Raw genomic sequence first — 16370 nt, 5'->3', positions numbered from 1 at the left:
TATTTTAATTAACGCGTAAACGATTGAAGCTTTAACCAGGGGTAAAACATTCGAGGAAAGTTCTAGAATGTTTGGCTGTATATTATATTTATGGTTAGCAACTTAGCAATGATTTGGGCAGATTTCACATTGGTCAAGAAAATCTGCGAGTCAATTCTTTCCTCAATTTCCATCCCTTTTCATAATACTTTCACTATAATTAAAATGAGGTAAAACAATCCAACCTTCACACACCATCGACTATACCAAGGAAGGTTACATAGAAATTCTCTCTCAAGATATTGTCTATAAATACTCCCACTTATGCATACTATCATACCAACCTCATTCCTCAGACACTCTCTCTTAATATTCCTAGCATATTCTAAACAGAATTAAGTCATGAAAAGCCTTTCATTTTCTGCCATTGTCCTTCTTGTTCTCTTGCTTTCTGCTGGTAATTCTTATATTAAAAGCTTATTATTATTTTGTTCTTTTTTATCCTATATATGTTTGAACTAAGATATTTAGAGACAAACCCACTTAGGTTTAACTTGAAGCAAAGCCCTATAATATGCTTAACCTGATTCTTTATTTATGTTTTTTTCCATGAATATTTGAAGTGTAATTGTATCTTTTCTAGACAATATCTTCTCTCAATAATGAAAAGTAGGTTTTTTAAAACTTTAAATTTATATATAAATATTTTCACCCTGTGAGGCTTTGATCCATTTATATATACATTATTTTCCACAGGCAATGAGTCAAGGATGGCAAATGCTATCGGCAGTTGTGATGTACTTGGCCATGGAGGAGGTTGCGCAATAGATGAATGCTTCAACAGTTGCAGGATGAAATATGGGCAAGATGCTCATGGATTTTGCTACACCATCAATGCACCCAATGATACTTGCATTTGTCGTCACCCTTGTTAATTCATTTTTAGTTTATTATATGCATCTTTTTGCTACCTATAAATAAACGGATGTTTACAATCCAAAATGATTAATGTTTGAATCAACACCGTTTGTTATTGTGTGTTTACGGTTTGATTAGTATTATAATTTGTGTGTATTTGATCGTAATCATTACTTTTAGTCGTAAGCACAATGTTAAAAAAATGTAATTTTGATTATAATGAATAGATTCTCACTCGTAAAAACAAGAGATACTTTCCATTATAATTATTTTTAATCGTAATTTTTTATCACAAACACCAATTATAATTACAACACGAAAGTTAAGAGGGTTTGTTGTGCCAAAAAACAATTGATGATATTTCTGAGCCACCTCAAATGAATCATGAATTGCTAGTTAAGATTATGGATGGTACCATGGAGATTAAGAATGTTGAGGCATGAATAATTGTTTTATGTGAAAATATAAAATCATCTGTTGTTCTGTTAATCTCATTGAATAAACAATATGAAATCAACCTAAAAGAAAACAAAAAAAAAGGTGTTTTTAAGAATGTGAAAATATTCAGTTTCCTTCCCATTTGATGCAATCAAACTACAAAAAAGGAAAAAAATCAAAACTTTAACGAAAGTTACTAAAATAAATCAATTGAAATCGTTTGTTGTTCTGTCATCTCGTTCAGTTTCCTTACCATTTGATGCAATCAAACTCAAAAAAAGGGAAAAAAAATAAAAATTTTCACTAAAATTACAAAAATATATTTCTTTCTATGGGTGATATGGTTTGTTGATTCTCCATTATTTCAATGTCAATTTTTTTTGGCTCAATTTAAACAGGCATTGGATACTTACTTGCATAAGAAGAACCATACTGTTTTTTGGTTGTTCTCACTACAAGGTTGAATCACAATTTATCATATGTTTATTTTTGCACAAATGTGCATGTGTAGTGTGATTTCTTGGAAAAGCATAAGTCCTTTAATGGGCTATACACTTTCGTCTCAACCTTGCTGTTATCTGCCCTGAAGACAACGTTACAACCCACTCATATCCACTTATTCACCCATGAATTAGAGGGTTATTATCAAATTATGGTCCCATCACATGATTTTTATTATCTATTAGCAACCAATATTCTTCTTAATTTCACACTGAGTCAGTTTTTAATGACAGGAAGAGTTTTAAACCTGGAACAGCAGCCTGCTTGACCTTCTCTTAGCTCATTCCAACCTTTAACCGCTCATCTTCTTGCCTTTCAAATTAGATCCTGTTTTCCCCGGCAGTCACCACTACTCATAAACTTTAATTATTCTTGTTGTTTCTGTGCTAAAAGTAATGCTGCTGATATCTAGTTCTGGCCAAGTTTTGCTGTCCTGTTTGCAATAAATTGTTGTATACACATTTGTGTAAAAGTACACCAACCATGTAATTCTGTCTTGAATATTTTATTGTCCCATTTGAAAATGTTAGGCTATGATTTGAGTTGCCTTATTAAGGGGGCAGCATCTGTTGAATTGTTGCAGGTAGTCTTTATTGGAGTGGTTTGTGGGAAAAGTGATTATCTTAAATAGTTTGAGACGATTTATAGTGAAGAGTACAAATAAATCAAAGTGAGAGGTTCAAAAAGTCTTATCAGTTTTGCACTTCATTGCTTTTGTCATATAAAATTTTTAATCTCTGATCTCACTAGGTCGGGAGAATTGATGCATTCATGAAGCTGTCTCAAGGTTGGTTGCTATCAAAATCTCCATTGAAATTGTTATCTATCATAGATTTGTCTTTGATAATGTTTTTTATTTTTAATTTTTATAAGTTTGAGGTGAAAATAAATATTTAGTAATTTTACATGTTTGAATATTTAAATAATTAATATAAAAATATTATGTTATTTTTTAATGTTATTATTTATTATCTTAATTGCTTAAAGTTGAAATATCAAATTTTATATTAAAAATTAAAAATTTATTCAATTTATATGTTTTTTTATATATAAGGATAATTTTATCAATTTACATTATATTTTTAGTAAAATGCTTACAAATTAAATATTACAATATAATTCTCTCAACAATCACATTCCCTTCAATTATTACTTTCTCTTATTATATTAAACGTTAAAAAGTTATATTCTCAACAATTACATTCACAGCAATCATATATTTAACAATCACATTATTAACAATCACAATCTCAACAATATACCAAACGCAACTTATATATCACGAGCTCAGATCATCATTTAAGGGGAATTTCATTGAGCTTACTTTGCAAGTGTGAGGTAAGATTTTGTTATCAGTGTTAGTGCTCCATCAGCATTGATGATTTTATGCTTTGAGAGGTACCCTGACAAAGATTTTCCACTATCCATTTCTGTTAAATGATAGAGAAGAAATCAAGAGTAAAAGTTGAACTAGTTACTTAATCTATGGTCTTTTACGCAGAGGCTCATGCTTGATTTATTTTACTCAACTTGGATGTCAAGAAGATGTTCTTGTGGTCGTAGGTTCTTTCCCTTCTAACTTGTTCAGCTCCCAAAGAAATTGTTTTGAATGGTGAAATATAGCCTTTAGGATTCCAATTGCATAGGATGAGAAGGGAAATCATTGGTAGAGATATCACCGGGATTGGACCCTTGTGCGAGATACATCTTGGCAACATCTATGGAGAAATGTGAGTTATGTTTCTATTATTATAACATTTCTATTAGTGTGATTTTCATGAATAAATCTATCATTTAGAGCGTTTAGTGATTTGATTATGATATTTAATTTTCACAAAAAGATGTATAAAAAATGAGACTTGAAAAGTTTTTATATTTATATTTGAAATGTTAATTACAGATCATACATTTCGATCTATCGAAAAATTTTTATATTCACATTTAAGTTTCAATCGGTCGATAAATTCTTATATTCACATTTAAGATATTACGTTGATAACAAGTTTTGAGAACTAAATATCCATTGCAATGATGTGAAAAGTTTAGGTAAAGCATTGTCAAGGGCCAGAAATATTTTGAAAGCATTAACTCTAGCAATTGCTTTTAATTTATACTAAGTCGTCTGTCTACTAGTGGTTAACGGATTTGGTTCGTTCCCATTACTTTTCAAATATCTTACTTTTCATATATTTATCGAAATTCTATATACATGAATAAGGATTAAAATATATTATAAAGTAATGTCAAGAAAATATCGAACAAAATTTAATATAAATTAAATTAAATTAAAACTTTTTTCATCTTTCATAACAAACAACTTAAACCTTGTCTTACGGGGACATATATTAATAAGACTATATATTTGCTTTATATTATTTCTTTTTCTTTTTTAAGTATTCTTTTCACTTGCCACAGCCACAATGGCTTGGGGACTTAATGTGTGATATATTTCTTTCCGTCTATTGAAGTTGACATTTCAACTAAAAGTGGACAAAGACTCAATAAAGTATCAAACGAAAATTAAAATTTTTTCCTTTCTTTGTCGGTTTCATCATTCACGACAAATAACTTAAACCTTGTGTTACGGCGGTATAATTAATAAGAATATTTACTTGGTGTAATTAATTTTTTTTATTTGTTTTTATACCTTTTCACTTTCCACAATTTCAATGATATACATCTTTCCATCTATTGAATTGACGTGTCAACTAAACGTGAATCAAGACTGACAAACAAATGAAAAATTTAAGAAGATGGGAATTTAATATAATAAAAAAACTGAGAGAAATTTCCTCGTGATATTAATTAGACCAAATTCCAGTTGATCAGCTTATAATTAATTACTTTAATTGACCCAACTGAATATTCCAGGAAAATTTCAGACAGTTTGACTATAAATATGGTTAGCAACTTAGCATTAATTTGAGCAGATTTCGCATTGGTCTAGAAAATCTCGAGGAAATTCTTTCACTATAATTAAAACATTAGGTAGAAAAATTCAACCTTCACACACCACAGACTATATAGCAAAGAAGGTTACATAGAAATTCCTTCTCTCAAGATATTGCCTATAAATATTCCCACTCAAGCATACCATATCATCCTCATTCCTCACACTCTCTCTTAATATTCCTAGCACATAGTATAGAATTAAGTCATGAAAAGCCTTCCATTTTCTGCCATTTTCCTTCTTGTTCTCTTCATTACTGCAGGTAATTCTTATATTAAAAGCTTATTATTATTTTGTTCTTTTTTATCCTGTATATGTTTGAACTCAGATATTTAGAGAAAAACACACTTAGGTTTAACTTGAAGCACAACCCTATAATATGCTTAACCTGATTCTTTATTTATGTTTTTTTCCATGAATATTTAAAGTATAATTGTATCTTTTCTAGACAGTATCTTCTCTCAATAATGAAAAATAGGTTTTTGAAAACTGTAAATTTATATATAAATTTCACCATGTGAGGCTTTGATCCATTTATATATAAATTATTTGGCACAGGCAATGAGTCAATGATGGCCAATGCTATTGGCAGTTGTGATGTACTTGGCCATGGAGGAGGCTGCGCAATAGACGAATGCTTCAACAGTTGCAGGATGAAATATGGGCAAGATGCTCATGGATTTTGCTACGCCATCAAAACTCCTAATGATACTTGCATGTGTCGTCATCCTTGTTAATTTATTTCTAGTTTTATTATATGCATCTTTTTACTATCCATAAATAAATTGATGCGTATAATCTAAAATAATTTATATTTGAATCAACGTTGTTTGTTATAATACTATACTTGTTGTTTAGAGTTCGATTAGTATTATGATTGTTCTGTATTTGATTATAATCATTAATGTCAATCGCAAACGTAATGTTAAAAAAATACAGTTTCAATTATAATAAATTAGTTCTTGATGGTAAAAATAACAAATACCTTCGATCACAATTACTTTCAATCATAGTTTTTTATTGCAATCTCCAATTATAGTGGCAACATCAAATTGAAATTTGGTTCAAGTAATAAAGATAAAATTCATCTTGAATAGAAATGTTAAATTCAAATTATAGTGTTGTCTACGATAAATAGAAAAAAGAATAAAAACTACTTTCATAATTATGATTTACTGTTCAAATTAATTCAAACTTTCTTTTGTTAATTTCTACATTCTTTGTCTCTACGTGATGATCCGTAAATGCTTTATTATTCTCTGTAACGAAGTCATTAGTATTTTCTTAATTTCAATAAAATTAAATGAAATTTAAAAGGCAAAATCTTTAAAGACAATTTCAATGAAGGACATTGCGGTAAGACCACAACAATCCAATATATCTTGTTTAACTCTTTACCTCATGATGATTGGGTATGGTCTAATTTTGACAAATTTTTTTGTTGAAAGGGACAAATGTTTAAATCCGTTTATGTAGAGTTTAAACATTATTTAGTGTCAGTGATTAAGACAAATTTCTGTAAGTTTATCCCATGATGCAACACAATTGGGCTTGACGGTGCAATTACGATTCATACCTTTGATAACAAAATTCAAACCTATCTCCCCAGTCATGTCTAATTTAATCATTTAGCAACTATAAGTCAAGAAAGCCTAATTGCACTGCAAAAAAACAATAATGATTTTGTTAATATTCATCCTATCAAGCAAATTGTGATTCCAGAATTAAAGTTTTGTCTGCAATATGTAAATTATATGGCTCTAAAATAACCATTTGACTAATAAAAAAAGGAAAAGGATTATTACAATTTTCCTTAAACTAAATTGTTAGTCATTTATAGATGTAAGAATTAGGAAGTTGGATGTCATGAGTAGTGTGCAGGTGTTAGCTAGTAAGGCACAAATCAATAGATCCCAGCCATATGGTGAGGTGGTATTTAATTAACATAAGAAACCAGTCAAAACTAAGGCTTAATTAACTTGCTTTCCAAGTTAAAGTTAAAAAAAAATAAAAGATTATAAGTTAAGTGGGTGATTGATCCAACCTATAACTATAAGTGCAACACACCAACGAGAATTACAAAAATCTCAGATCACTTTCATTTTTTTTTTTGACTTTCTTTGAAGAAGTTGTCTTCAAATGATAACATATTTAATTTCATATTTTTTTCTAAAATAATGGATAACATATTTAATTTTTATTTTAAATTTGAATTCTATGCATATATTGTTCAAATGATATAATAACTTAGTGTTTCTTTTGTTATGTATGATTCTTTTTGAAAAGTATGATTAATTATATGAACTAGGAGTTTTCTGGCTATGTCACTGCAAAAAACCAATCATAAATTTGTTAATATTCATCCTATCAAGCAAATTGTAATTCTAGAATTAAATTTTTATGTGCAATATGCAAATTATATGGCTCTAAAATAACCCTTTGATCTATAAAATAAAAGAGAAGGATCATTATATCTAGATTAATTTGTAATTCTAGATTAATTTGTTTCTTATTTTGTTATTTATCTCTTTCTAAATGGTGAGGGGTTATTAATTAATTTTTTTTTTATGAAAGGCAAATTGATATTGATTAACTGAAATGGTTTGAGTGAAGTCCTTAACCTTGATGAGCAGAAGACCTTTTTCTTGCAGCTAAATGCATACATATACCACCCGAACATGATGGTGGTACGATTAGAAAATATTACAAGAAAGTGACACCTTTAGTCCAGACAAGAATGATTCGATTGCGGCTAAAGGCTTTCAAGGTTGTTTTTCATGTTGGAATGTCTCTTCTATCTAATCACAATAAAAGAAGAACAAAACTTGATAGAGACTAAATCAAATATTTTTTATTATTTTCATGAATAGTAATATAGTTAACTTGGATTTTATTTTTTTAATATCCAATTTGGATTTGATTCCCACTGTCACTCCAACTTCACAATTAATGACAGTTACGGTTCAATTCTTCTACAAGTTCAAACAAGAAAATAAGGGGCGGTTTCTTTAAAGTTACCATCATCAATCCATAGTATGGCTACCTCACTGTTTGCGTACGTTGCATTTATATTAACCAGGAAGATATGAAGCGCAAACGGAGGGAAAATTAATACTGACGTTGGGTGATAAAGGGAAGCGACAGGAAGGAAAGGAATAGAGAGTAAAAGGGGAAAGTTGCATATTAATATAATTGGTAAATATTTGTAAGGAAATATTGATTTTATCTTAGCCGTTAGATGTAATGAAGATCGATGATGATAAACGAGTAACTTTGATTATTTATTAATTAATTCGTTTGTTAAATGTAGAAGTTATGTCATGTAAATCGAGAATTTGATTGTGATTGTAAGTTTGATTTGTATGTATATATATATCAACATCTTTGGAGGTTGAACCATAAAGTTTCAATTATTTGGAGTTTGAACTATGAACTTTCTCGGAGGAGTGGTTTGCTGCATTTTTTTTTTTTACCTCTCTTCTGGTAAGGAAAACAAAAGGGAAGAACAAGACAGGTATAGTAGTTGTGCTGCTGTTATTACTCATACTTGCTCTTATTGAAACATATGAGGCTTCTGCGAAAGAGATTTGCTGAGATCGTGATGTGCAGAGCTGAGTTAGATCAATTATTGCCTTTCATGTGGAAAAGGGTTCTGTTGCGATTATTGGGGAGAATGGTAATTATCTAATGAATGTGCCAATTGTATATGTGAAGTTGGGTTTGGGATGTTTTATGCATGCAGTGTCAGTGTATGAGCTAGTTCTCTGGATAGCTCTGTAAATAGTTGGCAGCCAGGAATTTTTTAGATACTGATACCAAGTTGCTCATGCTGCAGCTATCGAGGTTGATGTCCCTGATTTTGGGTTGATAAGCTTGTGTTCAAGTCTCAAAATCAGAGGCCTGCTTTTGTAAAGTTCCAGGGAACCTTTTAGTCCTGCTGATCTATGAAGTTCTTAATTTTCAAAAAGACAAAAACTTTGAATTATTTCGCACAGGAAATAAGTCAATGGTGGCAAATGCTATTGGCAATTGTGATGTACTCGGCTATGGAGGAGGTTGCGCAGTAGATGAATGCTTCAACAGTTGCAGGATGAAATATGACAAGATGCTTATGGATTTTGCTTCACCATCAATACTCCTGATATACTTGCATTTGTCATCACCCTTACCAATTCATTTTTAGTTTTCTTACATACATCTTTTTACCATTGATAAAATAAAACTGATATTTACAATTCATAATAGTTTATGTTTGAATCAACTTTGTTTTCTCATAATACTGTATCTGGTGTTTTAGAGTTCGATTAGTATTACCATTGGTCTGTATTTTTAATTTTAATCATACGTTTGATGAAAAAATTTACAATTTCAATAATAATGAATTAATTCTCAATCGTAAAATTAATAATATTGCAATCCCCAATTATAGTCGCAACACCAAATTAAATTTTGATTTAAGTAATAAAGATAAGATGGATTTTGAGTAGAAATTCTAAATTCAAATTATAGAATTTATAAAAAGAAGAAAGGGTATGAACAAAGATGCTTAGCCAGAATCCAGCACACACAAGTTTATATAAAGAGCAGAGAGCAAACCCGTGAGTTAGAAACTGAAATCTGAGTCAGCACCTAATGCAGTTGAGTCAAGATGATAGAATGATATTTTACAAGTGTGTCAATTGTTTCTACTTCAGCAAGGGTGTAACAATTGCTGTGATGTTATGAGTTTGGTCAGTGTCAAAGTTGCAATGGCTTATGGAATACTAATCAGAGTAAAATTTTTCATAATTTGATTTGTTTAGAACCCTGAAACTCTAACCTCGACACAAACCACAAACATTCAGAAAATTGGGAGAGTAATGCAAGTGGGAATGAGGAATTTGAGCCGAAACCCTTAAACAGAAGCATTGCAATTAATTTCTAAATTGTTCACTAATAACACAGAAAGCTTTAATTTTAAGCAACAATTGAAGCTCATTTACAGTAACGATCAGCCTTTTTCTTGACTCGATCATCGAGGGCTTGTTCCACCGACTTGGCTTGAGGATTTTTGGGATCGTAACAGAACTTCTTAGCCTCCACGGGGAACAGCTCCTCGTACTTCATCTTTTTAGCCGCGTCGATCGTGTACACATCTCCTCCCGGTTCGGCGCCTTCAACGGCGGAAGCGGCTGCGACGTCGTCGTGGGAAGGCTGAGATTCGTCGTCGGCGTTCTTTTTCTTCTTGTGCTTCTTCTTGCCTTTGTCGATGGATTTGCGAGTGGCTAAGCTTCCTCCTTTGAAGGTCAGTCTTCCTCCTTTCGCTCTCTCGTAGGGATCCGACGACATGGTTTGGTTTGGCACTGCTCTTCTTCTTCTTCTCCTGGTTAGCCCCTTTTTATTTCTCTCTGGTTGATGATTTCTGAATTTTACAGAGACTCCTTTTTCTTTTACTGAAATAAATTAGGCCTTAGGCGGCCCAATTTGATTGGGCCACCTTTCTTTTTTATCCTTTCAGACTCGCTAATGCTTCCGGTCCATATTCGGCCCATGAAATTATAAAAGTTCCTGTGGCCCATACCATTTAAGGCCAGGGTGGCCCATGTCTCAAAAACACACTTTATTATTATTATTTTTTACTTTTTTTCCCCAAGTAAATTAAATGTCACGTTTATATGAACTTAAACTTAAGCAATATTTACTACTATATTACTATAAATTTTGTACTATTTATTAATCCAAAGTCATTCTAACAATATAGGTAGACATCCTAATTTTCAAAATTATACAAAAATATGTATGCTTAAACATTTGTAGGCATCAAAATTTTCAAAATTACACAAGTAGTTTCAACATACATATGTTGTATTTATCCAATATTTGACATGTTTTATCTATATAGGTATCTTTATGTATTATTGTATAATAATGTATTATATTGTTATATACACTATCGATAAAGTTGATTTAATTAGGAAGATTGTTTATCTCGATATAAATAATGTTAAATTTTAATCTTACTGAGTATTCTCTATTTTAATGTTATCGAGGAAGATAATTCTCAAGATTTACATTTTAACCTAATGGTTTGAGCAACTTCCTTTTTCTTTGAATTATCTGAAATATTAAAAACCTCATTATCTTATTATAGTACATGAATGCCACAGTCTATAGAATACTCAGCATTTGAAGTACTGGAAACGATGGACGTATCAGTTATGGAAACCTTGTCATGGTGAATTCATGCAGCTTAACATTTTGGCTAAAGTGGCATTAACCATTGTTTTTTTTTTTTTTTTTTTGCATTAACCTTTGTTGATTAGAGTGAGACCCTTGCAACTGAGTGAATGACCTTTGTTAGAGCGGTATCCATGCTTTGGCTCAGTTCACGAGTATGAGTTTATGTGCTTTAAATTGTATATTTGTGGTGTACAGAGTTGTTTAACTGAGCCTGTATGTGTCTGCAGTTGATGGGACAACATTGCTCGTCTTTGAGAGAAACACAGAGAGAAGAAGAAAGGTTAGTCCAAAGCATTAATAAATTCACACATATAAGCATGGTCCATGACTCAAACTCCTGATCTATACAGTTTCAGCAGCAATCCTCTCCCTAATTAACAGTACTAATAACTTATGATACTGACCCCTCTTAAGCATTGATCTTAGCCAGCTCGCCCACTCACAACAATCAAGCATCCCAACAACCGCTAATGCTTTTCTTTGATCTAGCTGCAAATTAGGACTCTTAACACATACTATAACATTAGACATACACCAACAGGGGGTGGGGGTGGTTTGTTTCATTTTATAGCCACCGATTAAAGCTTGAATACGTTACTCTGTCACTTAATTAGTATGCTTAGAATATTCTTTTATCAAAACAAGCAAAGCATTAATTTGATGTTTTACCATTTGGCAAATACGAGGAAGTTTAAGGTGCAGGGGAGATCCAGACCCTGGACATAACCCTTCTAAGGAAAGATAGCAATTAATAGGCCAAGCCTGAATACCTGTACAGATAATAACACATCATTATTTAAAAACATAACGTTGCGATTATCATCACTGACATTATTGTAGTGTTACAATTCCAGCTCCTTTCATTGTCCTAATTTTGGCATTCCATTTCTGAATATCTAAATTATATATTGATCGGAACATCCTAGTTAAACTTTGCTAGTTCAGACTGGAACGGTCTGAGCAGATGTCTTCTGGATCTCATCACCGTCCTCTTCATTCTCACCTGTTAGCTCTTCCAATGATTTTCCTTTGGACTCGGGCACCAGAAGAGTAAACGCCATCCCAAGGCAGTTGATCGCACCAAGCACAATCAGTGAATTTTTCATTCCAATACCAGGTGGGTAACCTGCATCAGTGTTTGCTGGGTTCGTACTTTGTGAAGCATACAAGAAGCCAAATGCACCAACAATGGCCCCAGCTTTTCCAGCTGCTGCAGATATCCCATGGCATGTTGACCTCAGCCTTGCTGGAAAAATCTCAGCGGGCACAACAAATGTGGTGGCATTGGGTCCAAAGTTTGCAAAGAAAAAGGTCAATGAGTACATAATAAGGAATCCAGCGTTGTGAGATTTCCAGTGATGATAAGGGATGGCAAGAGCAAACATGAACACAGTCATGAAGAAGAAACCCATCAACTGAATTGTGAACCTGCCTAAATAATCGATGAAAGCCACTGTAAACCAGTATCCAGGAACAGTGCCGCAAAGTGCAATAAGTGTTTGCGCCTTTGCAACCCGATAAACCTCATGAGTTGCACTCATAGTTTCAGGTTTTGGAAGCCAGCCAATCGCACTGAAGATGTCCTTTTGAAACAGATTGGAACTGTAATAGGCAATGTCCAATAAGAACCAAGTAGTAGTTGTTCCAAGCAAGTGTACTCCGTGGCGCCGTGCAAATTCCTTACTGAATAGACCAAAAGAATTGGATTCTGCCACTCTCATCTTCTCTACCTTCTCCTCTTCAGCTTCCAGCTCCACTTGCAAGACCTTGGACATGTCTGCAGCGGCCTGTTTTGCGTTTCTGGCAATGAGGGCAGTATAACGGGCTGTTTCTGGCATCTTCATTCGCCAGTAGTAAGTGAGGAGAGCAGGAACTGCTCCAAACATCAGAATGATGCGCCAAATATAGTCAGCTTCAGGGACAGTTGACCCGTCTGCGTCAACAGAATATGGAGGGGCCTTGTACGCATGATCAAATGCAGCTGACACGATAAGAGCAACAATCCCACCTGCCAAAATTCCAAATCCTTGCATTGCAAAAACTGCAGAGATGAATGCTCCACGAGTCTTCTTGTTGGCATATTCAGACATAATTGTGGCTGAGAGGGGATAGTCACCTCCAATTCCAAAACCAAGCCAAAACCTGAAGAAACAGAGTGTTGCCACGACACCCTTTGGAGAATCTCCAAAAGAAAGCCCGGAGGCAATGGAGCAGACCACCATAAGCATCAGGGTAAGTCCATAAACTCGTTTCCGCCCTAATTTATCACCAAGCCAGCCAAAGAAAAGCTGACCAGCTAAAGTGCCGCAAAAGGCCACACCATTAACAGCAGCTGCTACATTAGGAGGCAATGTTCCAGGTTTTTGAGCTCCTTCAACGTGGTAGTATATACGGCCAAGCAATTTTGTGATAAGAGAGATGCTAAAAAGGTCATAAGCATCAGTAAAGAAACCCATTCCTGCAATTATAATTGCAGTGAAATGGTACCATTGTGTCTTTGCTGCATCCAGAGCATTAAGAACTCCAAGTTGGTTTCGAGCCATGCCTAGCTAGATCTTGATTATTGACTAGCCTCCCTCAAAATATCGATTCTACCTGCACAAGATGGGAAAACAAGAACATAAATTCAATTGATCCCACTGCTCTTTACTATACTATTCCTGTATGTAAATGTAGAAGACTGCAAAATTAAGAATTAATACAAGTTAGACATTTAAGGAATTTTTCGATTCCTCCGCCATATATAATTCCTAGAGAGTCACCACCCGATCAGTCATCAAAACAAATATAATCTGCCCTGAGATATGAGGACTACAGAATTCAAGGAACTAAACATGCATGCTCATTTTGAAAACGATAAAGAATACATATACAAATAAAGAATACATATACATATCCCAGATAAGAGATGTATATAACTTTAAAGGAGAATGGGTAAAGCCCCAAATTAAGATCAATTGAATGATTGATTGTTCCAAAGATATAAAATACTTTTCATCTCTTCATCAAAACTATGGAAAACTGAATAATCATCTTGACATGCAGAATTCCTAGTAATTTAGCTCACTTGCTTAGAGATTCAGAACTGCCTGACCTTCCGGAGACAAACAGCTGCTCCTTGGCTCAGGCAAAATGAAAAAGAGGGCTGAGTTGGTCAAGAGTGATCATCAGTCAAGGTATTTAAGTGGATCTGATCTCTTCAAGTCCCCCAGAATGGGATTCCGGCATCAAAGAGTATATGCCTTAAAAGTCAATGGTTTGACACCAACACTGATGGTTGCTTCTTCTGCCTATACATCAATACAATATGTTTATTATTACATTACATTAACGTGTTCTACCCAACACGGCACCAATCTTAAATAAAGTTGCAGACAAAAGGACAGGTGGATGTTTTTCCTTTTGTTCTAACGACTATTGATTTAATTATCCTTATGTCAATGTATGAGTGTATAATTAAAATCTATTAAGAACAAGAAGAAGAGAAGAAAAGCTTTGGATTTTTTTTTATAGGTATGAATAATGAATGATGACTGATGAGACAACTCATTCTATACATAGATACAGTTATAGACTAGTGAAAGCCATTGGAACCAAATAGAAATTAAAAAATAGTTCGAAGGCCAGCATTAAACAAATGATTGTTTGAATCCTCAATAAATGCATTCTTTTGTAATATTTTGTGTGTATCAAGTACCAGTCTTTTCCCAGGGAAACAAGAGAGAAATTACAGAATCCATCATAATTAAACTTCATGATGTTGATCGGCCGGCTTAAGTCCTGTGTTTAACTTTTATGGAAGTTGGCAAGCAAGTTCTTTCATGCAGTAGGAAGCCCCCCAAAGCTAACATTCAAGATGTATAGCAATATTACCATCCCAGCTTTGTCTCTTGCATCGGCAGGCATGGTTTTCCTTATTTTCAAAAGGGGCAGCTCATTATTTTGAGGTGAATAATCTGAAAAAATTAAGAAAAAGAAAGCTTGCATGTCTTTAGTCTATATTAATTACAGATAATAAAGTATATAGATGTAGGAAAACTTTTTGATTCATATTTGTTTATTATATTTTTAAAATATTATTTTAAATATTTTTTATTATTAATATTAATAAGATTTATCTAATTTATAAATATTTAAAAATTTTAATTGTATCGATTAACTTTCATTATAAAAATATTTTATTATAAATATTAATAAGATTAATTCAATATGGAAAGCAGAATTCTAATTGTATTAAAAAAAGTTTCGTTAAAATATATTTTTTTATTTCTAATAATATTGAATAATTTATAGGTCAATATTACAAATATTAATTGTCTTTTATCTATAATTGTCTTCCATTTATGGATAAACTAATTTTACAAAATTAAAAATATTTATATTTTATATATAATTATCATTTAAAATTAAATAAAAATAATTATTTACATGCAATGCAAATGACAATAACTATTAATCAAAAGAAAATTATCTAGACACTACATTTAAATTCCCAAACAATATTAAAAGATTTATTACATGTTTTAGCAGACTGTATTTAATTAAAAAACTAAAAAAATAAATATAATAATTAAGAATATAAATGGTTAACTGTTATTCGGGTATCTACGAATACTTAACCAATAACATAGGGTTCCGGTATCTTGTAATGGAAGGTCAACAATTATTATTAATAATAATTCTACCATTGGCGTGGGTAGAAAGGATGTAAAAGTTGCTATCTTCTCTAAGTTAAGACAGTGATATATTTATAACGTGTATGAAAGGGTTGAATATGTAAGCTAATTGCTCAGCAAACCACCAGCGATGGGCTAATTCGGTGATTAACTTGTCGAATGGAAACTGTAGACAGCATGAGTAGAAACTTGTTAGGACAGCCAATCGAATAAACCAAATCAGCCCATCCAGATCAAAAAATTCGCCCGACGACTGACCTAAACTGTAGACATGTATGATATCTAAATGATTATAATGATGTGGTAGCTGGAACAACATCCCACAGTTTACAAATTGTTGATTTTGTATGATAAAGGATGAGAACTGATTAATTTGCGTAAAGCTGACAAAATTAATAGGGGATAATATTTAAAAAAAAATTAAATTATTTATGAAAATTTAAATAAATTTTTATTTTTTATATTTTTATTTTAGATAAATTGGTCTCTATAAATAATTCCTCCCTTGGTGCTTGATTTGTCCTTCCGGTTGCTTTGTTGCTCTTGATCTTGTTTGTCCTGTTTCTGTTTTTTCTTGGTTGTTTTGGGTTTGCCTTGATTTTCTTCCTATCTTTCTCGCTGCTACACCTTTGTAGCCCTGTTGGATTTCTGGCTTTGTTTCGTGTCCTGGATTTTGTATCTGTTGTAAG

The 16370-nt window shown here is 32.4% G+C and overlaps 2 protein-coding genes across 4 annotated transcripts; both read right to left on the bottom strand.

Annotated features, from left to right (window-relative positions):
• Positions 1-9680: 9680 nt before the first annotated feature.
• Positions 9681-10208, bottom strand: LOC18602673 (uncharacterized). The gene has a single exon (XM_007034202.3). The coding sequence runs from the start codon at positions 10112-10114 to the stop codon at positions 9761-9763; it is 354 nt and encodes a 117-aa protein (XP_007034264.2). The 5' UTR covers positions 10115-10208; the 3' UTR covers positions 9681-9760.
• Positions 10209-11797: 1589 nt separating this feature from the next.
• LOC18602672 (putative inorganic phosphate transporter 1-5) lies at positions 11798-14263 on the bottom strand. Of its 3 annotated transcripts, none has more exons than XM_018118799.2 (2): positions 14073-14263; positions 11798-13600 (listed from the first exon to the last, which is right to left on the bottom strand). In XM_018118799.2, the coding sequence occupies exon 2, from the start codon at positions 13546-13548 to the stop codon at positions 11947-11949; it is 1602 nt and encodes a 533-aa protein (XP_017974288.1). In that variant the 5' UTR covers positions 13549-13600; positions 14073-14263; the 3' UTR covers positions 11798-11946. The 3 variants fall into 3 exon arrangements, with proteins under 3 accessions (XP_017974288.1, XP_088661528.1, XP_017974286.1); XM_088805402.1 differs by having other exon boundaries at positions 11798-13596; XM_018118797.2 differs by having other exon boundaries at positions 14100-14263.
• Positions 14264-16370: the final 2107 nt, after the last annotated feature.

Source organism: Theobroma cacao, chromosome 4, assembly GCF_053813885.1.
Source record: "Theobroma cacao isolate CCN51 chromosome 4, ASM5381388v1, whole genome shotgun sequence".
Classification (NCBI taxonomy): domain Eukaryota; kingdom Viridiplantae; phylum Streptophyta; class Magnoliopsida; order Malvales; family Malvaceae; genus Theobroma; species Theobroma cacao.
This window is presented reverse-complemented; position numbering and strand designations above follow the sequence as displayed.